A 25,155-nucleotide genomic window follows, 5' to 3' on the forward strand; every position below is an offset into this window, starting at 1 on the left:
AAGTTCCTTTTAACCACAACGTAATTCGAGCTTTCAAACAGACATAATCACACTTAAAACCTTCTGTCTCTCTCCAAAATTGTTACAGAATGTAATAGAGTTAAATTCACTCCTTCTGTGACGGTCTACTGTATCCTGTTTTGTCAACTATGATATTCCCTTTTGACTCTTTCTAAAGGAACGCTTTTTTATTCTTCTCCTATAATTATATTGATTTTATCAGCTTACTATTGCATAGTCTTACCACTTGAACCAGTAATTGTTAATTTAAATAGATTGATTTTCTAGGTTCCCAGAAAGTTACATACACATGAAAACTGCAAGCTTTTGGACTATATTAGAAGTTATCTGGATAGATAAATGGTCCAATATTTGTCAATATCTTATTTATATGAAGCAACTTGCCACGTTGATATGTCAAAAATTGAAGTTCCTTCCAGAAATGTACAAAATATTACCTAACAAGAGAAAATACTAAAACTTCAAAAAATATTTTTGTGTGATGAAAGGCAAGAAGTGCAAGGCACAAACTTCAATACAATGAGTCAATTATTCTGTTCTATGGGTCCACCTAATCTGATGGTGAATGAAGAAATGTTCACTAGTTTTGTAGCACACAATAATGCCTGCAAATGGGTGTCATCAGCTAGTATCTTGGGACATAATCCCATTTCCAGTATGATTTTGTTGTCTACGATGATGAGAATGATGCTGCCCTTTCTTCTACACTAAGTTATGTGCAAGGAAATATGAAATAACAGAAGCACGAAATATCCACAGACATACCTATAAAACTTGTATACTCACTCACTCTACTCCATTTGATTTGCAATCAGCTAGAATGGCTGAAAGCAACTTGAGCCCAAGATCCATATTGAACCCCTTATCACTTAACAAATAAGGAAAATTTTGAAAGAACAAATCAATGAAATTGAGAATTCAAGACTTTGTGTTCATTCTTCGAAAACGTAATGAAACTGGGTTCTCCAAGATAGAGATCTTAATGCTATTCCAGATTTCAGATTTAGTTGGAAGCTGAGAAATTTTCTCTAAGACTTCCATATCCTCAGATAGAACATAGCCAAAAACGGTGTATGGATTTCTCCATTCCTCGTGATCCGCAAGGCTGATGAAGAATTCTGGACCAGAACCAACCCATGCTACAGATCCTCTTCTTACGGTAGGGCAGTACTCTTTTGGAATATCCTTGAAAATAGACCCATGGGATTCCAATGTTCCTTGAATAAGTGCAAAAGGAGGACCATATGGAGTCTACATCAACATTCAAATTCAAAAACACAAAAAAAGGGGGTTGTCAATAATCAATAATCTGGAGGTAAGTTGTACAGAAATTAAATTTAAGAACAAAGCAGCCAGCAGAGGACAAGTTTCCACCATTCAGGAAGAAACTTCAACTACTTCAAAACAAGAAAGCTAGGATAAAAATTAAGCAGATGCAGGTATAGGATAGAACCAGTATTAAACACAAATGGATCCACTACTTGATTTATCCTCTCTTTTTTTTTTCCTTTAAATGGCCGATAGAAGAAGCAGAGGGCCACAAAAAGTTGAGTTAACCATGAATAAAATGCAGAAGAACAGAGTGTAACCAAGTCAAATATAATTACCACGAAATATTGCTATAAAGAATCCCGAAAAGGAAAAAAAAATCATTTAAGTAACATTTGCAGGCAGTATAAAAATACAGCAACCAGTCATGTGATGAGCAGATGAGCAGATACATTGTCAACCAAAATCAATTCATTCACAAGGAAATTGATTAAAACAAGCAGCAAATCTATGCAGAACTTATGCACAATTTTCTATAGTTATTAACATAATAAATCTTACCCTTTTTATGTGATTTCCTTTTGAATCCCAAAAGCTTCCTCGGCTTTCAGCTCTATGAATCTGACAACCAATACAGTGAGGCAGTGCCAAGAGCTCAAGAATGTAGAAGACAGAATTTGGTGCGCATTCGGGTAAAAGCTGTGGCAATGAAAGTTTAGAACACATTTTTTTCAGTTTCCTCCTCTCAATCTATCTATCGCATAACTAGGAGAGCATTAGACTGTCCCAGATACATATATCTGTAGAAAGTCAAGCCATTATATCTAGATATTGGTCATGATATAACTTTGCATTTTACTAGAAGGCTAGCAACATGATTAAGGCTCAGAGAAGACAGAATCTTCATCAAATAAGGGCAAAAGTTGAAGCAGAGTTCAAAATTAAAAAATCCTTCCCCCTCCTATCCAGTGACACTCTAAACTAAAAGTATAAGGCTGGATGACAGTATGTGCAAGTGCAACATCTTCAAGCTACACCTACTACTTGGTACAGAATATGTCAACACAGAAATCACTCACTGCGCTATCCAAAATTGCATTTTTAATATTGAACTTGACTTAAACACTGGTCGACAAGTGCACTTAGCATCAACCCTAGTAACAAGCCATCTTCCTTGGAACTAGATAATCCTGTATTCCAAGCTTGTATGCATTAAAAGAACTACCTTTTCAAATGTCTCTGAACCTAAATCACTCAAAAAAGTCACATATGTACATAATCTGCTCAAAGTTATTTTTTTCCAATAGCCTGCTTTACATAATCTGTTCACAAAATATGCAACTTATGCTATCAGCTTTTTCCAAACCTTTGGCTGATGCTATCAGCTGCAACTTATGCAAAGCTTCACAAAAATAATCAGACCAAGTAGATAATAGATGAATGATTCAAGCTGAAAAATAATCAGCATGTGAAAAGCATGTGATTAGATACTGCTTTGGAAAAAAGACAAAAATAGGTGCAGTTACTAGAAATTCTAAACAAAGTGTAAAAATCTATGTTCTCTTTATCTCCAGGTACATTTGAACAAGCATCTCTCCACAAAGATAAGTACGAGAGAAAAAAAAATTAAATGAGATTTTCTAAGAGTTAAAACTAACTTATGCAAAAGCTAATTTGTAGAAGCTACTTCATATAATTTTCCTAAATTTTTATTCTCTATTGCAAGCTAAATTTAGCTTTTAGAGATGCTCCTTTCCCATTCTTTTCCTTATTTCTCTCTCTTAGCAAGCCAATTAACAAACTTCTTATGCATAGTCAAACTTCTCCTAGTCCATCTGTAAAATGACTAAATGATACAAAAAACAATACTAATAAACCAAAACATGTATGCCATCTATCGGTCCCTCCCCTTCACACACATTAATACATAAAGAGAAGCAATTTAATAAGAGCTAGATGACTTCTATTTTTTCAAACACATTGGACGTGTCTCGTTTGTTTGTTAGATTTAACATTAAGAATTACATGATAGAAACAACATAAAAATGAAAAACATATCTGGCATACCAGATGTAAAATAACAAGGGTAAAAAGGTGCAAATGAAAATGATATAATACAGTGGGTATGTAGAGAATTACTTACTTTTATACGAAGAATTCCATGGTCCGTTTCCATACCAACGATTTCCTAAAAATACAAGTGTATAAGGAAAAGTTATATGTTGCTCAAAGATCTAGTATTCAACAATCACATAGCTTCATGCTGAGCAGAAAACAAAAGGATGTTGAGAATATATATTTGAGCAAATTATGTGAACATAAATCATTGCATAATGCTTACACTTCAATTCAATTATGATAAAAAAGATGGGATACAATTAAGGGCAAAAACTGATAAGCACATTAGAATGAAGTGATTCTAACCTAAAGAAGGATTCTCAAAATACATATAGGGAGTAATGCGGCATCATATCAGAAGATCCTCCCAGAGTAATTGAGAAGATTTAAAAGCATTAAGGTCGAAACATTGACAGATTAACTGGCAGGAAATACAATACCACATATTCATTTGTATAGCAAAACTCTGCCTTTTATAACAATTCAAAGAGGAAAAACATTTTGCAGTTCTTTCTACCTTGTTTCTCATCCATAAACAGGTTACTCCATGACATAAAATTTCTACAATCTAATGCATATGGTTGGAGCTTAACACCGGATTCTTGAGGAGGTTTCCATGACAAATCTCTTGTTTTTTTTTCTAGTTTTTCACTTGTTGCAATGATTTTTTTAATCAGAAAAGAAAATACTTTTACAAACCAAATAAAATAATTTGATAGAACAAACTATAATAAATAATATTCCTACCTCTCCCTTACGAAAGACCAACCCAGAAGTCCACATTACAAGATCTCCCGAGTCTCGTCGATCGGGATTTAAAGCATCCTGTTGCTTTTTTAACCAACACTGAAACGAAAGCAGGAAAATAGAATCAACTATCAAGTACCTCCAAAATTCTATTCTTAAAAATAAGGATTAAAATTTCATTCTTATTCAAGTGTTAATTCAAGGCAATGATAAAAAACTACACCAAGCTAGAACAGCAATCTTTACAACGATGATACTCTTATGCCCAACCAAATTCCCAAATCAAGCCATTAAACTAAAGCACAAAGGCATGAAGCAACTAGATTCGTATTTGTGATAATCTCCAAGTGTTCGCCATGTATCAAGTATTCAGCAATCAGAATATAAAGTATGATAAAACCCAATTGCAGGCAGGAAAAAATTGAGAACAGCGTCATTTAAATTCTGAGGATAGGAAATGTTGGCTTTAGGCTCATTGGCATGAGCAAATCGGACCTCCAATATGGAGCACGAGTACCCAATACACAACCACTGGGGTCAGGCTTTGGGAACAAGTGGCACAAAAACTGAATCTTGGGCAAGATCTAACATTGGGAAGTATACCCAATGAAAACTGCACACTAACAATAAAAAAACACTACACGTGAAGCCAAAAGCAAGTGCAAGAGCTAATCAACACGCTAAATATCCTACATCACATGCCTAATATGATAAATTAAATCTAGAGTGGCAAACAAAAAGAAATGCCACGATACCTCACCAAATCTAGGTCCACACGCCTCTCTATCTCCACAATAAACCCAGGAATTACACAAACAGGGTCCTCCCTCACCGTTACACATTCTCTTACACGCCATGCAACATTCTTCGGAGGAATTCAAAACAAATTCAGAACCCCATTTGACAGCCTCACCCCAAAGCTCCAAATTCTCAACCCCTCTGCAACATTGCTCTTCTTTTGGACCCTCATCTTCCACCGAAGGCAGAGATTCACTGTTGGGTCTCAAGATCACGGAAAGGAAAAGGTACACCGCGGAGCAGGAGATTGTGCCAATCAAGAAGAGGGCAAAAAGCGCGAACCTACCAAAATCTGAATCGTTTTGGCGACGACCCATTTTTCAGAATGCAGAGAAATTGCAAAGGGGTGGCTTCGTTCTTGGCTTTTCCTTTTTTCTACGTTTGGGGGATGGAGAACAGAGGAAACGTGAACATCAACAACAGCAAAGAGGACGAGATCGTTGGCGGCTTTTTCATTATGAAGCTGAAACAAACAGAAAGGTGATGCTTCCACTGCAAATAAAAACCACATGTTATTTCTCATCAATCTATCTTTACCTCTTTTCCTTCTTTTTTCTTTTCCTTTCTTTGTGATTTATGCACTCAGTTTTGTCTTCTGACTCTTGTTACTATTTTCACCTCACATTGCGTGCCTGCAAAGTCCATGCAAAACAAGATTACTGTACAACCTTTGACAACAACCTACTTTCCACCCAGGGAATGATGACGCATTGCTTAGCTAATAATGTTTTTTATAATACCACTAAAATAGTTTTTATTGCCATTCAAACTTAATTTACTAATTCTTAATTATATTTTAATGTTATTCTCTTGTCAGGAATGGAAGTTTGCTAATTAAGGATAGTAGCTCTAAAATTAGTCTTTAAAATTATAATAATGTTTTTAATGATTAAAATTATTAAATAGCTATCATTTTTCCCTTTTCTAGTTTCAAATTAAAAAAAAAATCACCTTTAATGTTTTGGGGGATTATATGATATTTGTATACTTTCAAGAGATGAATTATAATATCATAAATTCAAAAGACTGAGTAAGAATTAAAAAAAAAAGTATAAAGCAAAGGTATTTGAATTAACGCAATTCAATTGATTTAAGTTACAAAATACTTTTTTATAACAATGTCAGAAATTTTGGAGAATGTGATGTTTTTGTATTATTGTATGAACATTTGCACATTTGTACTGTTCACCATATCTAATATCAATATGTCCTTGTTGTAATATCCCATACTCAATAATCAATTCTACTTGCTATTATTATATCTTATAATTAATTCATCTATATCCTAAAATATGTAATCCAGGACATTTCTAAATTATTATATTTTAAAGTACTTAATTTGGAATATTATATTATACAATTATGAATTATATTTCGGATTAAATAATCATGTTTTAGATTATGCAATTTAAATAGTACTTTGAATTACTTAATCTATTATCATATTTTAAATTACATTTATGTAATGAGAAAATATTACAAGTTACGCAGTTCAAAATCATATTCTAATTACATAACTTTGTTTGAATTATAAATTCTGAAATTATATTTTAAATTACTTAATCTAAAATATATTTCAGATAGGACTGAAGTGAAAAACCGTGTGATGCGCAAGAGTGCAGGAAAAACAACAAATTTGAGTGCTAATGTACAGAAGTGTTTTCATATTTAGCTCTGTTAAATAATTACCTTTTTTGAATTGAAATTTTAAATAGAAAGATATAATTTCACTCTTATTTTAAAAACAAAACTATTCTTCGAAGTTCATTTTACCTAAATCAAATTTTAAAATTAATTCCATTGTAATACAACTTTACATGTACTCACCCCAGTTCGTGTTTGGATTCATTTTAGGCAACATTCAGTAGAAGATCAACTGTGTTCATACTCAGCAAATAAAGTATCTATTGTAATTTCTTTTTTTGGCTTCCACTGTAGTGATTACAAATAAAAAATCCGGTACTTTAGTAGTTCCGGAGATTCTATTGGCTATGCTTTACTCTTAAGTTGATGATTGATTTGACAAATGAGTAAAACATCAACTACAAAATGTTAACAACCATGTCTGTATTTAATCAGAAGCAAACATAACTCGTCCATTAAGAATTTTACAAAACCCCATAAAAAAAAATAGCAGCTCGAGAGTGTGTAATAGCACACATAACCACAACACGAGACTGGTAATTCGAAACTTAGCATTATATGGTATTTTACCCAGAATTACAATGTCATGAATGAAACAATTTACATAATCTGTAACGAGATCGTAGTGTCAAATAAAAACCACAAAAAATTCTAGAGCAATGCAGAAACAAATTTTATAAAAGAACTTGGTGAGGGGCAACACCCTGCAGTGCAGAAAAAGAGCACACTGGAAACTAAAATCCAACAAGTCAGTTAAGATCCCACACACCATGAAGGGTAGTGAAATGAAAGCCTTTCAACAAAAAAGAATCTAAGAACAATGCAAATCCAGACTGAGAGACCAATCATTCACAAGAAGCACAGGATCTAAATAAACATAAAGCAATGTAGAGAATTCGGATTTGCATGAAATATAACAGAAAACATCATTATATTAAACCTAGTATGGATTGGAAGCACTTTTGAAAGGCAGGTGAACTGTTAAAATATCCTAAGAATCTTTTAAATATAAAAAAGTCAGTAATTTGAATTCTAATTTCACAGGCATCAGCTTCCAAGGCCTTTTAAGACTCCAAAAATATTAAATACTTAAAAAGTATTTGCTACTTAAGGCGACTTGGAAACTAACTAGCCAACTGGAGTTAAAAAATTCACGAGAAGACAGTTTTTAGTATGACATTTTGGTTAGTTCTTGTTTGCCATTGGGGCATGAGTTTAGTTAAATCATGCAGGATATATAACCTGGATATAAAACGCCAATCCCCTTAATTTCTTGAAATTCAAAATCTTCCAGTAACACAGATGATATTGAATCCATTCAGCTACTTTACAACCTCGTAAAGTTGCATTTTCCAATGATATAGCATAAGGGTAATTGGTCTTCCAGATATTACGCAACTGGATTGGATAGTAATGAAGTATGGAAAAGAGATGCATCGCAAAAAGAAAAAGAAAAATTCCGAGGGGGGCAAGTAAAGGATCTCAAGGAAAATTATACAATGCTCCATTTGGATCTTGTACTCCCCCTCTCCGTACAAGATATCATGTTAAACACTCCAGCAACACACTATCAGTTCATCATACTTTCTAGGATGTGTTACTATTTCGTAAACTTTCCTTTATTTATTGCCGAAGTAGTGCTCATATTACTACTATCAATGGTAGCTCCACAAAGTGCAGCGTAGTTCATTCTTGTTCGTGATCATACCACTGGCGAATACATAATCAATCCAAAGAAAAATATCTCTGTTGTGACGAAAAAAACCGACTTTATGACAGCAGGAAAAAATCCAATAATCCGTAATCAAAAAGTAATATCCAGGGCCTTGGTTCTTTCCAATTGTACAGGACATGGAGTGTGATCTTTCACATTTCCCACCCATGAGGGAACCTTATAATACGAAGTTAAATTATACATCATATGCTCAGCATTTCTCTTTCCATTATAATCAACTTCAGCTTACAGCACAAATTCAAGAAGTAGGAATTTGTCTTGTCCATCGAGAGAAGACTTGAATTGACATAACCCTTCAATTAGTGACATTCCTAAACCAGGCAATTACTTAGTAATGCTCAGCTCCAAATGGTAGGGCGTCATATTGAGTATAAGCTTCAAATTCCACACCCTACAGCAGTCTTTTTGATGTATTTAGATCTGTTCATAGACAAATTCACTAGTGACCAGGTGTTCAACCTTTACCAGTCATCCCTTACGAAAAATATGGAGATGCCATTCGAGGATAGAGAAACCTCAGAGAAAATGAGATTTACATAGTCTGGTGCTTCTGCATGTACTTTACAAAATGCAATGGCATCAAGTTAGAAAACTTACCTCAATAATAAGACCCAGAGCCGCCACCACCACCCATATAGCTGCTGCTACCACCACCCACACCTCTACCAGAGTACATGGACGAATATGAGCGGCCCCCAACCTATAACATCAACAATACACTTAAATATGCGAATGTCGCAGATAGATAAATATAAAACACACTACTTATAATTGAGAAAGACAAGAAACATTACATCACTTCCACGAGATTCGTATTCACCACCATAACTTGATGTGTACATACCACCATCACTACCACCAAAAGAACCTGACATGCAACACACAATAAGATGTAAGCCTTAACAATTAATGTTTAAGATAACACTTAAGACTATATGTGCCACAATATTCACCTCCACCATAACTTATGCCCTGTCGACTGCCATACGTCCCATGTAATTCTTGACTAGAAATGGAAGTTCTGCTGCCACTATATCCCAGACTAGACCTTCCAAGTCTACAAATCAAAATGCGGGATAAGTTACTAAAAACACCAGGGTTGAGGCAAGGAGAATGCAAGAACCTTGTTCAGATAAAAACTAACCTATCACGATAAGCATCTCCATATTGTGAAGCACTACTTCCGTATTCATAATCTAAACGGGATCTTGATTGGCGAGCACCAGTATCATACCGTGGAGGAACATCATCCTGATGAGATAAATTAATGTAAAACATTTCATTTATCAAAAAGAAAACTGAAATGACAATTAAAATGATCTAGTTAAAATAAATGTATACATTTAAGAAATAAAACTTACTATAGCAGTATAAGGACGTTTTGAGCCAGCTATAGTTTCATAGTCACGGGGTCGTCCTTCTCGATAACTTAGATGGGGAGGAGGAGGCCTCTCAAATCTTTGGCCATAGCCATCATCAACATAACCCCTCTTTGGTGCAGCACGAGAACTACTTCTATGTAGCTCAGGGTAGTCAGAACCACGGGCAGGATAATCCCTATAAGATGTGTGCCTCTGAGATGCTATCCTAGAGCCATAATCTGCAGCAACTCTGCTTCTTGGAGGCGGTAGATCCTCACGTCGACTATAGTCTCTTTTCATGCCACTTTTTGAATATGCAGGAGCTAACAGGCAACAATACAATATTATTATTCATAAAGACACACTAACAAGGGGAGGTCTGATATGTACACATGTATAGATAGATATATAATTCATACCAGTCAATCTCCTTTCAAAGGTTCTAGCTGGAGGAGCAACTGGCCTGTCTCTTTCTAGCATGGATGTGACAGGACGTCTACTTCTAACACTAACAGGTCTAACTGGTGGAGCACGACTTCCAATGCCTCTAACCACACGGGTAGGATAACTAGATGGAGCAGGTCGACCCCGTGAAGGTCTTGCCAATCTTCCAGAGTTGCGACCAGAACGAAAGTCTGTCCCATGGTTATTGTGTTTCCCACGGCCTCTCTGAAGAGGTTTGGAAAGGGGCCGTGATAATCTTGCCCTAACTTTTGCCTGAAACAACCAAGAAGCATTATATAATGACACATTTAACAGTTGCAAATGAACAATGTATTTAAAAGTCAAGCTAACCTTTCTGTCACCTTCACCTAACCCTGCACTAGTTATGCTATCAGCACATTCCACAGCAGCAGCATGTGTACTAAATGTAACAAATCCATAGTTCTTCCTGCGTGCAGCTGGCATGTTCCTAGCAAGCTCAATTTTTTCAATCTCTCCATATTTCTTGAGAAGATCCCGGACATAATCTTCATCCCATGACGGAGGTAGTGAATCAATAAATACAGTTTTAACCTGCAGTTACATACACATGATCATTTCAAGTTATTAACAGCTAAACACCCATGACCATCACAGAGACAGAAAATATTCTTAAATATGATAAAGTTTAACCTTCCTCCAGAGTAAATTGGATTAAGTTTGTGGAAATTTTTTAATTGAACAATAAAGTCAAGCCACAGTATTGTTTTTATAAATCAGTAGAAAACTAAGTCATAACCCTAAAGTACTGTCATTCAAAAAACTGCTGAAGCACTACGTTGGAAGTCAATGTAGATTTTATGCTTCCATAAGATCAAAGAACCATACTTTTTGTATTTCCTATGTAATGACCCTTGGCAAAAGCAAGGAAATCAGATTCATAAAGATACCTGTGCCATAATTTCATCACCCAGATCAATAAAGGAATCAGCAAAGGAAACCTTCGCAGGCTTATCAACTCCAAACACAACATCTCTCTTTTGCAATCTCCTGTAGGCTTCCTTAGCATCTGAACGAGATGAAAACTCTAAAAATGCAAATCCTCGGTTCATCCCCTCATTGGTATCATCTTCTACTAAAGTCAAATCCTCCACATTTTCTACTCCATAATGTTTTAGTTTCTCCTTCAACTGGCACCAGAAGTTGCAATTAGCAGTAAGTCAAGCCTCGAATGTGGCAAGAAATAATACTAGAAAGGATAACTTGAGTATCAAAGGCAGCAAGAAATAGACCAAGAGAAAAACTTACAGCTTCCTTTTTCCAAGTCTTGCATATGTTACCCAAGTAGAGAGTATCACTGTCCTGACTTGGAGTAACACCACATTGTTTACCATTAATCTGAAATTGGGGCAATAAAAACACGATTTAATATGCTAGCAATTTTAAACCTGCTTTAAACAATAAGATAAAAAATTACCACTGGATTTTTTAGCTCCACCACAGCTCTTTTTGCTTGCTCAACAGTTTCAAAACGCAAGAATGCAAATCCCTTGTTTCTTCTAGTCTGGGGATTTATCATCAGCCTGACTTCAGTAACTACCCCAACTTTGCTGAAAACCTTCTTCAGATCATGCTCGGTAGCATTCTTATCTAGTCCCCCCACAAATACTTCAAATTCCTTACGCTTTCGCCTCTCCTTTACAACTTCGCGGTGTTCCTCTTCCTCCACGTCAGGCACCTGGGCATGCTCATCATGCTCATGCTCCTCACCAGCATGTTCACCATCATCGTCATCCTCAACTTCTTCATAAACATATTCAACTTCTTCATCACCTGTATCACCCTCTTCGTCACCTATAATCTCTTCAGGTTCTTCCTCTACTTCATCTGCCTCATCCTGACCTTCATCTTGTTCAATTTCCTTTTCATCATAGTCAACACCACCATAATCCTCTGCTTCATACTCAGGATAATTATCCTCTAAATCTAAATGTTCACCTTTTTCATATTCATCTATAGACTCCTTAACCTCCTCTTCATTGTCTGCCAAAAAATAAATATTTAAAACCCCAGTCAAATACACAACCCTTCTATCATCACATTAATTAATAAAATAAGGAAGTCCGTGTTTCGCAATCAATCCTCATCATTCTTGGTCTAATACATCCACCAGTGCAGAACACAGCACTAATATGCATCAGGAAAGGAACTATAGAAAAAATAAATCAATAAATAAAACCCATCTTCGTAGCATATCCATCCCATATAACGGCTTCCATCTTAAGTTACACAATGAATACAAAAAGGAGCAATAAGAGGCAGCACCATCCAAACTAATACATCGTAAGAATGTTTTCCATAATTTTCAAAAATGGTTTGGGTGGACGGGCTGTATCAATTTCTCCTTACCACAACCAAACTATATTTTCACCAGTTATTTCCTAATCAAATTAAGATATTGACGAAGAACCAATACACGGATGCAGAACACAAGGCTTTAAAAAACTGTCTGAAATCATAATTATGGCTGCATCGTCAAGGTTTTGGGGCTCTCCACAATCTCACAATTGTCAACCACAGCTGTGGTCATCTTTGTCTGCAATTTTCCGCAAAGCCAATGATTGTGATGAAACAATAACTACCGCCATGTCTGCAATTTCCCACATGCCAAGGATTGTGAGAAAACCACAACCTTCGATTGTGATGAAACCACAACTGTCTCCAATTTTCCCCAGTGTGAAGTATTGGGAGGAAGCTATGACCATAATTACAACCGCGATTTAAAACCTTTGCAGAACCGAAATTCACACGACCTTGTTTTTTTTTTTTTTTTTTTTTTTTCCCCCCCCCCCGCCTTAAAGTCCAAGTAAAATTTTGAACTTTCTACAATCCCCATGACACATAATTCAGAACATGCAGCAAATAATGAAATACATATAACACTGCACGCATCTCACCCTCCAAAGATCCAAATAAAAAATCTCAAAAATATATAAATTAAATAAAGAAAGAGACTTACTTTCCACCTTAGCCGACCCATTTGGGGCTTCCGGAAGCTCTTGGTCCACGTCAAAGTGTTTTTCTTCCATTCCAACATCAACAGCTGAATTTTCTGCATGATTTTTGGCCTCCACTTCAGCAGTTTCTGGCTCACGCTGGTTATCAGGTGCAGCCTTCGAGGATCCTCTCGACGCCCTCTTCGCTGCAGCGCCTCTCTTCACTACCCTCGGAGGCATTGTCGCAGAGTTATTGAAGCAGATCGAGGAAACTATCCCGGAGGAAAAAATACCCAATTGAAAATAAAACCCTAATTCGCAGAAGAAGGAAGGAAGGGTTAAAGTCGAAGACCAATGAAAATTGAAGTGAAACAAAATGCGAAAAAAGGATAAGAAATTTGGAGAAGAGGGAGACAATAAAAAAGCACAGAGAGAGAGAGGTTGAGAATCAAATAGGGAACAAACTCAAAAGCAAAGGCAAAACCCTTGGAAAGGAATAAGTGGCATGTGGTTATTAAGAATGTTTTGTAGGGTGAAAATTAAATAAAATATGCAATTAATAAAATAGAATAAGAGATAAATTAGGTATAAAGATATGAGATTAATTAAATTTAAAAAATAAAGATACTAACATTGTGAGACAGACAAGATTAGCAGAAATAAATAAAAAATTGAATGAGATATATTAAATTCAAAGTATAAAAACACTAAAATATGAAACAAATTAGACCTGGAGGAACAAAACTTAGGTCAAAAGATATAAAAACATTATAATAAGCTAAATTAGGCAAAAAGTTGTAAGAAAAAAAATTAGAAAACGATGACGACATCAGAATATATAAAATCAATAAAGACAAATAAGATACAAGCTCTCTTGGATTTATACCTAAAGAATTTCTTTGAAGATAACAATTTCATCAATGCAGGAATGCTAAAAATATTTACACTGGTGGGTACTTTCGAATAAATTTTGTCGCTTTTGACTGTAGTCGATTCGATTCGGCTGGATCGATTTGTTTGGCTCAACTTGTTTGGCTTGATCTGATTTAGTTCGGTTTGGTTTTGTTTGATTTGGTTCAATCAGTTTTAGTTCATTTCAGTTCAATTCAATTCGATTTAATTTCGGCTGGTTTGACTAGGTTTGGCTAAGCTCATTCGACATGATCGACTCAGCTCGATTCAACTTAGCTAGGCTCAGTTCAGTTTAATTCAGTTCGACTCAACTCTACTCAGTTCGATTTAGTTCAACTTGGTTCGACTTGACTCAGTTTGACTCAGCTCGATTGAATTCGATTCAACTTGGTTTGACTCAACTTAATTCTATTCAATTTGATTCAACTCAATTCGATTCGTTTCACACAACACCATCTCAGTTTGATATGATAATTATTTTTAAATTTCTATAAAATAAAAAATAATTAAAAGAGTATTTAAAACATCACATGATAAAATTAACCTAATTACTTTAATTTTCCAAAATAAATACTCAATTGAAGAAAAAATAAAGGACAAAAAAAGTCATAAGAAATAGGAAAAGTCTATATGATTAAACCAAATATTGATATATTAAAATAAACTACTTTATAAATTAAGTTAATTAATTATTAATAAAATATTAGCTAGGTAATCAATTATATATACCGTTATAACTTATTATAGTGTAAATCTTTTTCAGTTTTCAACGGCAAGTTTGGAGAAAACTAAGTTTTGCTTCTTTATTATATCTCGTTTTACGAGCTTTTTCTTTACTTTGTAAACAGTTTTTTCCAGCTTAAAATAATTATGTGATATTTTTTCTTCGAATTTCTATCTTCCTTGTGTATGGAGAATTTTGATTATGAAACAAAGAAAAATCTTCCTCTTTTTCCTTTTTCTTTTCTTTCTAATACCTCATCCCAAGAATGCATTAGGTCAACGTTGATTACATTTAAATATCTAAAAAATATTTTTCTTGCAATAATTTATTTCTTTTTTTTCTTCCAATAATTTATTTTCTTATTTTCCTACAATATCTTCACACTAAACAAGACATATATCCTAATTCGTTATTTTAAAATATTGTCAATTGAATTCATATTTTATGTACTGAGTGGAAAACATTTTACTAAGTCATTCATTAAAATAAATATTAAAAAGAACATTTAAAATATTTATTATTGAAATCTTAAACTTATTATTCTTAGGTTGTATTATTCACATGAAAAAGATGGGTTTAAGAAAGAACTGGCAGATGAATTGAAAAATAAAGTTTGTGTTTTTTTAAAAGATTTGAAGGTGAAAATGAGTAAATTTGAAAATAAAATTTGTAAAAGATTTGACAGATATAATAAAATAAAATAATTAATAAATTAAAATGTAATATTACTTTTTTATCTTTATTATTATTATTATTTATTATTATTATTAAAATCTTCAAAACAATGCAAAAAAAAAAGTTAGAAAATCAAACCAATAAAGTTGGGGATACAGTATATGCTGGAATCGGTTCCAACATTATGAATATCATCTGCCTCATGGACAGCAATAGTTTCATGTGAAAGGGTAACACTGTAAAATCTGACTCTTCACCTCCAAATCTCCTTCCCTATGTGAAGATTAAATCTCTTTCCAATCTTGCAAATCCTAGATCGCACTCACACTCAAATAGTTACAATCAAACATAATGGTCAGTGGCATATCTATCTGTCTTAAATGTACATCCTTCCATACGAACACAACAGTAGTGTAGACTATTTACTCATCCTCTATTATCAGTTCTGAAATTTCTCCAAAAAAGTAAAGAATATCCTTAAGCTACTTGGCTAAAATTTTATACACCAGACCCAATTTACTTCGTGATATTTTAGTAACGGCTTGAAAATGTTCAAGAAAGTACTTGGAGAAATGGCAGAAAATAATAAATTAATCTCCTGAGAATAAATTTAGTTAATAAACAGTGTTCAATTAATTGTCTCATCTTTAACAATTGATATGATTTAGGCTACACACGATATTTGACCAACATTAGTTGGTGCTGTTACCCCTTCAGAGTAACAAGCATAGATTCAACCTTGAGCAATCTTAAAAGATCAAAACTCACATAATCATATTCAGCACGACCGAAAGCCATCACCTGCAAACAAAGTTCGGGTTAGAAGATGTGTATGCATTTATACTTTAAAATAGGTAAAATCACTTCCAATTTATCTCAAATCACAATAGGATAATCAGTTCTGAATTCATCATTGCATTCCTGGTCGTGTTTTGCATTAGAAGTTTCTGGTTATTTAAAATCTCATTCGATGTTTCCGTAAGTTTGATAACAATCTAGCGATTGCTCAGTGTTTAATTAAGTGTATGGATAACTTGTACAAATGGTTGACTTTTAAAGTTCAAATTTGATTTTATCTTTATCAATGGATATTTCATGTAGTACGTTAAATATTTTGCCTTTAGACCCTGTGAAAATGGCTTTAAGAACATGCTTTCACAATAAGATGTGAAATCACATACTTGCAGGTTATAATTTTAGTCAAAAATCAACAAAGAAAAAGGGACCTTAACTAGCTGGAGAAACAAAAATATAAATGAATATATGGTGAAAGAAAAGCATTTCTTACCATCATTCACGAAATGGCGTGAGGTCAATTTTGAACTGTTGCTTCCCTTTGCTTACCTTCTACAAGATATCAAACTGGAGTTAGTCGAATTCAGGTTCAAAACTACATAGCAGCTTATTGACTCCAACCAACCGAAAACCAGTTTGACATTGTTCCACCCCCTCTCCTTACATACCAACACAGGGTACAAAGGATTGAATGTTACAAGATAAAATTTTTCCATATAACGTAATCTTCCTTTTTTTTCATATATATAAAATATACATCAGCTGAACTAGGAATTCTGATTTTTCATCACATCCAAATTCTAGAGATTAAATCCTTTCCTTTGAGGAAGTTGAATTTGCCAGTAAGTAGTATTTCTCTTTGAAAAGTTGAACTCAAGAGGAGTTTGTTTATTTTCAAACTTATTCTAATATGGAATATAGACCAATCACATAAGTCCATTAAATTTTTTATACTGATAGAAAACTGAGAAGCTCAATCCTTTTAATATTGCGTAAGTGTAACAATCTTCTGATCTCCAAGACCAACTTAGGATTCACTCAAGAGAGTGAAAAATTCAGCTTGTTGAAGATCTAACTCAAATAAAAAACAGATTCATTATCAACCCTTTTTTTTCTTATAGGTCAATGACCATTGATCTCATAACTAGAACCCTAACCTTCTTGACGTACCAATCTCATCAACCAACCTCCCAATCACAGAACAGAATAGATTGAGTTGGAAATTTATCCTAAAAGAGGATTTATTATCATCTTTGTTGGTAAGATGTTTAATAACAAACAAGCTTTGATATATTTTCAATAATATATTTCCTAGGCAGTAGGGGTATGAAGACTCTTCCCAATTGCCTATTTAGAGGTTATATCATACGACTTAGAATCATAAATTTCAAGTAACAACTTACAGCAATAGCTACAAGCTCCTCAAGCAGCTCCTTCAAATGGCGCAAAGGCTGTCACATAAGAGGATTTTGAACATAGTTCATTAAGTGCCCTAGTTTAAAAAAAAAATACAGGGAACATCCAAAGGAAAACAAATATCGAGGATATTATGTGTATTAATCTGAATAACTGCGATAAGCAACAACTCACCCACTGTGTTGGTCCATCAACAGGAGCATTCAGTGGATCATCATGCACCTGAAAGCCCAAGAAAGCTTTTAGAAGCTCAGCGATAACAAACTAAACAGATAAAGACACTCTTTGAATGGAAGATATTGGAATTGCAAGCGAAAATTATATGGATGAAATTTTACTCTAAAACAGCTTATTTTATAAAGTACTACTAAATTATAATTGGCATAGCCTATTCTCTATACCTCCATGAAGATCCCATCCACTCCAACGGCAACTGCTGTCCTTGCAATGCAAGGTATTAGTTCTCGAAGACCTCCACTTGCAACACCTCCCCCATCCAACTATTCATGAAAACAAAATCTTAATCCAACCAAACTGGTGTAAGACTTGGAAAGGTCATTTCAGAATGTCAATGAAAAGCTTGAACTACAGAAGTCAATATACTTAAACATATTAATGCAGCATAGCATAGAAGTTTATACAGTAAACACACAGAGAGTGAAAATCTCATCGGTCAAAGATACTAAATGATTCTCAGTTCCTCATAAATGAGCAAAGCATAGAAGCAATGCATGAACTTTTGGCAATGTAAATCTGAATACTGTGATCCGTAATTCTCCCAGCAAAATTGAGTGAAAGTTGGCCTATGCTATATTCACATACCAACATGCCCAACACAAATATATAAAAGAGATGGTTGAAATTGAGATGATTGATGTGAAAGAAAAAGGGAGAAAAAAACTTGTCAATGGCTGATAGAAGATTAAGGTGTTGTATTTTAAAATACATACTGCAAACAACCTACTTGTGTGGTTTTACTAGTAACTCGGTCATGTTTTAGTGTAGCAAACTAAAATAAGCCTATAGCCCAAAAAGACTGCTAACATAATAAGACTTGGAAAATAAACTAATAATTCAAATATTCTAACAGATAATGTCAACACCAATACTACAGCAGTGTTTATTCCACTATTTTATGTTGCAAGCTAAAATTGTATCACATGAAATAGACTGCTGAAAATGAAGTTAATATCAAACAAATATGAGTGTCAACAATAGTAAACATACCTTCTTTCCAGCAGGCTGTTGTAGCGAATGCGTTATATCAGCTACCTGAGGCAAACACCAACATCAAATATTTGGGTTTTCCAAAAACCAAACAACATCAAAGATAGGTGCAAGAAACATCACCATGAGGAAATTTAAATTGACATAAAAGACTGCATAAAAGAATAGTTCTACGTAATAAGGGAATAATAAAGAACTAAATTAAGTCTCACTCTTATAAATACTAAAAATAAATGCATGCACTCTAGCTTCCTCCTTTTTTAATTCATAAATTGAGTAAATAGCTAATATATAAATTTGAGACTGCAAAAAAGTGAAATGTTAATACACCTCTTTGACTAAAAGATCAACAAAAAATGAATTATACCCTCTAAACCACACTAGAATCAATTCTTTGAATTTTATATTCAAAATAAAATACTCTAGTTCTACCTTTTTAAGGATATTACTACAGACAATTGATCAAAGTCATCTACATGTTAAAACTAGGGTAATATATCCATCTGAAGAAAAAAATATTTTCAGGAACTATGGAATCAACCTTATCCTAAGTCAGTGTGAGTTGCAGAGAAAGGAGAGATGGCAGCATGAGAGAAAATGTTCATAGGGTAAGCAATTGAAGAAACATCGTCCATATTAAAAGTTGTGTATCAGGTTGATTGTGTTCACAGGGAATTGTCATCCAATCAACTAAAATATTTTCATCAAATAAATGATTGAGACAATGCCATCAAGAAAAGCTGCTGGAAGAAAATGCCCTTTCTCCACTTTAATCTTTCACTCAGTAAGAAAGAATATAAATATTCAAATAATTTATCCTAAAGCATGCTATAAAAGAAAGGTTTACATACAATGGGACAATTGGCTTCTCTCATCCACTCCAAGTTACGTGGATCAACAATCAAATCATCTGCATGAAAAAGGAAAAGATTTTAATCATTCTGGGTTTTGTAAACAAAAATGCAAAAAAGCAATTGATTTCAATGATTGATTTTCTAAGGCAATATACATTAGAAGTTTTGATTAAAAATGAGAGGCCAAGAAGGCGGGTAACAGATTAGTAAAACAAAATTGAGATTTCAATTTAAAATTAGACAAGCGAAAAGAACACAAGACTGCTTACAACAGGTGGGCATATAACAAATCACATCTTGCAGTACAGAAAAATGCTCTAGAAATGAAGCATTAGAGATTGAAAGGGAAAACAATAATTTTCTCCACATAAAAGCAATTACTCGTCAATTTGTTAGGTTCGTTAATCAAGAACCTAATGTAACTCACTTCTCTTCACTCAAACACAACACAAGAGTACTGAAAAACAATGATTCTTTATCCATCAAACAGTCAAAGATACAATAGTATTTACTTCGCTAACCCCTCAACCTACCCTCTCAGCCCCTATATACAAACCTCCTAACTACCCACTCTAACTGCCTTGGCAGTTAGGTTGTGTACCGGTATGTGTACCGGTTTTCCTTCTACTATATACCAGTAAAGGCCTATCACAATTATTGAATGTTTCTTGCAAGATTCACATAATTCAGAAACATACAGAAAACCTCAATAATTACTCACTGTATCCAAACATTGTTCCTCTCTCACAAACCATCACATTAGGATTTCCAGCTAACCGAACCTTTTCAGCTGAATTTGCCATGACCTACAGACATGAAAACAACGAAACCATGATGGTAAAAGTCAGTAGACACAAATTCCGAGACTTAAGTTAAGTCATTGCTAACTATTGAAATTGTAACTCATAAAGTTGGATAGTATACTTACAGAAGGAGCACAGAACTGGCCCTTCTTAATGTTGATAATTTTCCCAGTTTTGGCTGCTGCAACTAGAAGATCTGTCTGTCATTAGAAGCAAAATGAATGAAACAAGTAAAGGTGACACGTCAACTAAATTTTAATAGCCAATTATAATGGATATTGAAATTGAATGCAATATCTATTTACTTGGCGACACAGGAATGCGGGAATCTGAATGATATCTGCAACTCTGCCAACTGCTTCACACTGGCAAAAAAGATATGTGTCCAATGTAGATTATGAGTCAGAATCTAACATAACAAATACCACACAGCATTCACAATTATAAACTGGAAGAATAAATTTGATCATTCAATATGATAACATTAAAAAAAAAAATAAAGGCACCAAACATTTTAATTTTCAAATTTAGATGGGTACAACAAATTGTTAAGGAAAATATCACGTAATAAGAGAGGCAAACTTGGATTTACAAGATATAGTTTCATACCAATGAAAGATCCAAGCAAAATGTTTTATAAGTTACTGGTTCTACATCAACTGATTACACGAGGGGAAGAACATATACGAATTTAAACCAGGTATCAACTATTTCATGATGCTCATATTCCATTTATCAAACAATTAAGAAAAACTTTTTGCCATTTCCTTATTTCGGCACTAACAAGCATATAATGATATCCTTTTGAAACAACATATAATTAAAATCAAACTAGTCTGATTGGTATGCCAAATAATGTCAGTACTCAACACCTGCAAGAAGGCCATGAAATATGAATTGAATAAAACTAAATACTTTACCTGGGTGGTCTCATGCACATCTGTCACTATAGGGATGTCATAAGCTATTTTAACCTTCTCGAGTATCTGAGAATAAAACAGAAAAATAAGAAAAGGAAAACGTTCAACTAGGATAAATAGCATCATCCAACACAAATACGATGATTTAGGTAACGGAACTTACATTTTCAACAAATACACTAAATGTCTATTACTGTACCAGTGCCAGTATCAACGGCTAATATAGGTCATAAAGAAACATACTACAAAGATGACTTCAAATTCAACTAGTATCACCAGTATAATATCTTATCGTTTTGGCACTGCAAGGTGACATCACTGCTAATTCAGAACCTTGAAAGTCCTTACAAGGAACCTAGAAAAATGAGATTTTTCAAGGCCCTGCAATAAAGTGTAGAGAAGCTACCTCCAACTCTGACAACATTTAACTCCAGAATCTCGAGGATAGGTGGAACCAGAAAAAACATAAAGGACCGTGTTAAAATCATTAGCAGGACATATGGCCAAAGTACCCCTTACTATGATTTGGAAACTAAACACCCCTGCCTCTCTCAAGCTATATTTTGGGGTTAGTTTAAAGTCATGAAAAATTCACACAGATCTAATATAGTCTCAAGTTATTGGACAATTACAACACCTAGAATCCTCAAGATACCAACCACAAGGGATATTATCATAACAGAACAGCAGAAATATGAACCTTTAATCCCTCAACCATCCCCGGGCCACGAAATGATTTTGATGATGTTCGGTTAGCTTTGTCAAAGCTTGACTTGAAAACCAAAGGTATTCCAACTCTGAAAGACACACATATATTCTCGTTAGCCATCAATAATTAACATCACATCTACTTATCATTTTCATTCACGATTTAAACTTGGACAATGATGTGTAAGTTGCTGCACCATCAGGAAACCATGTGTTTGTCATGTTACAGTTTTTCAATTAGTTCTTACCATATTCATACCCATACTTTAACAGTAACGCACACTTATACCCCCTGAGATTTCGTTTAATCCCCTCCAATAACCCTACCTCTTTTATCTTGAACGACCACCTCTAATTGTTTGAAATATACTACATCAACACCCCTGATACCCAAAAAACATTAAAAGAAAAAACACAAGATCATGCACAACCTAAATAAATCTTATGCAGTGTTACTCTAATTTGCTTTTACTTTAAATATTAAGAAGGAGAAAATATTTAACTTCATACTGAAGACAAAATAGAAGTTTGCTACAAACCAATGAGTATTACTCCAGTATCCATCTTTTTCTCATGAAAAGGAAACATCTAAGGTGAGTTGCCAAAATCTACTTTATTCTAAAATCAACGCCTAATACGTGTTTGAAAATTCATAGTGCTATAGTAGCAGTGTCCTAATGCATTTCCATCAAATGACATTTATTTTCCCATAGACAAAAAAATTAATCATAAATAAAGATAGCTACATACTCAGATGCAATGCTTTTGACGTGCTTAGCCATCCGCAGAATGTGATCCTCTGATTCAATCACATTAGGTCCCGCTAGCAGGAAGAACGGGTCTGCAGTCTGATGAGATTCCAAGAAACACAACCCTTAAAAAAATTCAAAAAAAGAAGTTGTACCCATGACCCAGAAAAATTCAGAGTCCAGAGACTCATAATCAGCGAGAAAAGACGAACCTTGAGGTGGCTAAACAGCAATGGCGACGGATCCATCTTGCAGAAAATGAAGCTGCAGAGAGGAGAAGTAAGAAAAGATGCAGTAATTCAGCACGACATTGTCAATGTTTGAGAAGTAAGGAAAGTTTGTGGGACATTTCAAACGCGTGAGAAGTGAGAAGTTAAACAGATCTGGAGAGAGAAACAAACGTAACTTGTACCTTCGTCTATTCAGTGATAATGCTACAAGGAATCGCTCCTAAATATTACTGTCGAGTTTCAGTTATCATGTGAGTAATGTTTCATTCACCACAATTTTTGGACAATATTTACACTTCAATCTTAAGAAACATTATATAAAAATTATATGATAAATATAAGTATAAAACTAAGTTTAAGGTCTCTGGGATATTTTTAATTAAATTTTATTAAATTTTTTGTTAATTGAGTATAACTTTTTAATGTTTTTTAATTAAGTCTTTTTCATTAAATTTTTGTATTAATTAAATTAACATATTTGTCTCCATATAGAATTGTGAGATTTTTTTATTAATATAAATAATATTGTATTTATTTACCATCTCAAGTAATTTTTATTATTTTAATTAAAAATTTTGTTTTAAGGACTTCTATATTATTACTTATCATAAGCATTCAGTGAACAATTATGGTTATCACCAATGTAAGGGACAATCTTTACTATCTTTAATGAAAATAATAAAAATCATTTATCATTTCATATTAATTAGAATTTTATATTATTTTACATTAATTACAAAATCTCATATTTTATGAATAAGAGAACACAAATAAACAAGGTGACGATAGTTATGACAATAAACAAGTCACCAAATTAAAAAAATGATAAAAACTTAATTATAGAATAGAAATATTTTAAGTACTTAATATTTTACAAAAATTTAATACAAACTAGTTAAAAAGTATTCAAATTTGTACTAGTTAAAAACTAATTAAGGCATTACAATAAAATTCTCTTGATTAAGATTTAATAATAATAATAATAATAATAATGTATATGATGTTCGAGAGTATAAGTGTTTATATAATGCAACAATATTTCACGAAAAAGAAATCAGAGAAATATTGAAAAAAAGTGGGAGATTAAATAAGAGTATGTACATTCAGATATGCATGATTACATTATTGTACCAGTATAATCCTAGAAACTATTATACTATTCAAACAATTTTAATTCAATAATTTATTTTGAAAACTCAATATTAAATTAAAAATCTTTTCACTTTAATTATGTTTAGAAAAACTATATTAACCAAAAATTATTTTATACCCTGTTTATACATTAAGAGTGACATGATATTATCTTTTAAAATATAAACACACTTGAATCATTTTACTATCATCTTATTTCTTCTGTGTATCTTTGAATACTATTATCATTTCTAATTTGCTAAGCTCAAATTGAACGAATCCACCATTCCATTTTCCTGAATATGGCGTTGCTTACTAGCAGTTTAATTAGCTGGCTTGTACTAATTTGAGTCATTGGAATATAATAAAGAGGTACACATTTGATTCTACTTTATCAGCACATGATGCATTACTTCACAAATGCTTGACAGAATATATTCGCTTATTCTGATTTTCTGCAAGTGGCAAAACACTTCAAAGGAAAGCTTTACCTGTGTTTGGAACTTTGATTTTTCCAGATCAAATTATTCAGATATTTTTGTCATTGATAAGTTCATTAGAGAGACTTAGTTACTATAATTTAACCATTAGATTCGGTTGAAAGTCAAACTATGTAACCCAGGTGATTCATAACTATATTATCATTTCAAAGCCCTCTAACATAGTTTATAAATTGAGAGAACATCCACTGAAATGATCTCCAACAAGCTAACTAGCAAAGGCTTGAGTATCCAAATACAACACATGGAAGTGATAGCATTATTGACATGTCATAAGATGCGATTATAAAAATGTTCAATGTGCTAAACCTAAATCCATCAAATTTCTTCAATCACATTTGATTTCTTAATGCATGTGAAACAGATGCTTAAATGTCTAACCAAACACACATACTCATC

At 33.5% G+C, this 25,155-nt stretch overlaps 3 protein-coding genes across 5 annotated transcripts; all 3 read right to left on the bottom strand.

The window, feature by feature from the left end:
* Positions 1–371: 371 nt before the first annotated feature.
* LOC148199190 (uncharacterized) lies at positions 372–5,707 on the bottom strand. Of its 2 annotated transcripts, XM_088114303.1 has the most exons (6): positions 5,491–5,707; positions 4,911–5,416; positions 4,156–4,254; positions 3,434–3,478; positions 1,852–1,989; positions 372–1,272 (listed from the first exon to the last, which is right to left on the bottom strand). In XM_088114303.1, exons 2-6 carry the CDS (start codon positions 5,268–5,270, stop codon positions 940–942), a joined length of 975 nt encoding a protein of 324 aa, XP_087970429.1. In that variant the 5' UTR covers positions 5,271–5,416; positions 5,491–5,707; the 3' UTR covers positions 372–939. The 2 variants fall into 2 exon arrangements, with proteins under 2 accessions (XP_087970429.1, XP_087970428.1); XM_088114302.1 differs by having other exon boundaries at positions 4,911–5,707.
* A 1,424-nt stretch (positions 5,708–7,131) lies between these two features.
* On the bottom strand, positions 7,132–13,597 carry LOC148199191 (uncharacterized). Its single transcript, XM_088113317.1, has 12 exons — positions 13,136–13,597; positions 11,594–12,159; positions 11,425–11,514; positions 11,067–11,306; positions 10,489–10,710; positions 10,113–10,410; positions 9,694–10,016; positions 9,477–9,583; positions 9,286–9,389; positions 9,127–9,200; positions 8,930–9,032; positions 7,132–8,752 (listed from the first exon to the last, which is right to left on the bottom strand). The coding sequence occupies exons 1-11, from the start codon at positions 13,350–13,352 to the stop codon at positions 8,931–8,933; spliced, it is 2,343 nt and encodes a 780-aa protein (XP_087969443.1). The 5' UTR covers positions 13,353–13,597; the 3' UTR covers positions 7,132–8,752; position 8,930.
* Positions 13,598–15,987: 2,390 nt separating this feature from the next.
* Positions 15,988–23,313, bottom strand: LOC148199192 (2-dehydro-3-deoxyphosphooctonate aldolase). Of its 2 annotated transcripts, none has more exons than XM_088114038.1 (14): positions 23,108–23,313; positions 22,897–22,994; positions 22,139–22,235; positions 21,439–21,504; positions 20,824–20,883; positions 20,644–20,718; positions 20,437–20,521; positions 19,713–19,771; positions 18,862–18,906; positions 18,036–18,134; positions 17,809–17,856; positions 17,622–17,669; positions 16,712–16,770; positions 15,988–16,224 (listed from the first exon to the last, which is right to left on the bottom strand). In XM_088114038.1, the coding sequence occupies exons 1-13, from the start codon at positions 23,141–23,143 to the stop codon at positions 16,714–16,716; spliced, it is 873 nt and encodes a 290-aa protein (XP_087970164.1). In that variant the 5' UTR covers positions 23,144–23,313; the 3' UTR covers positions 15,988–16,224; positions 16,712–16,713. The 2 variants fall into 2 exon arrangements, with proteins under 2 accessions (XP_087970164.1, XP_087970165.1); XM_088114039.1 differs by having other exon boundaries at positions 22,897–23,020.
* Positions 23,314–25,155: the final 1,842 nt, after the last annotated feature.

Source organism: Vigna umbellata, chromosome 4 (genome assembly GCF_029865625.1).
Source record: "Vigna umbellata cultivar VRB3 chromosome 4, Vumbellata_1.0, whole genome shotgun sequence".
NCBI lineage: Eukaryota > Viridiplantae > Streptophyta > Magnoliopsida > Fabales > Fabaceae > Vigna > Vigna umbellata.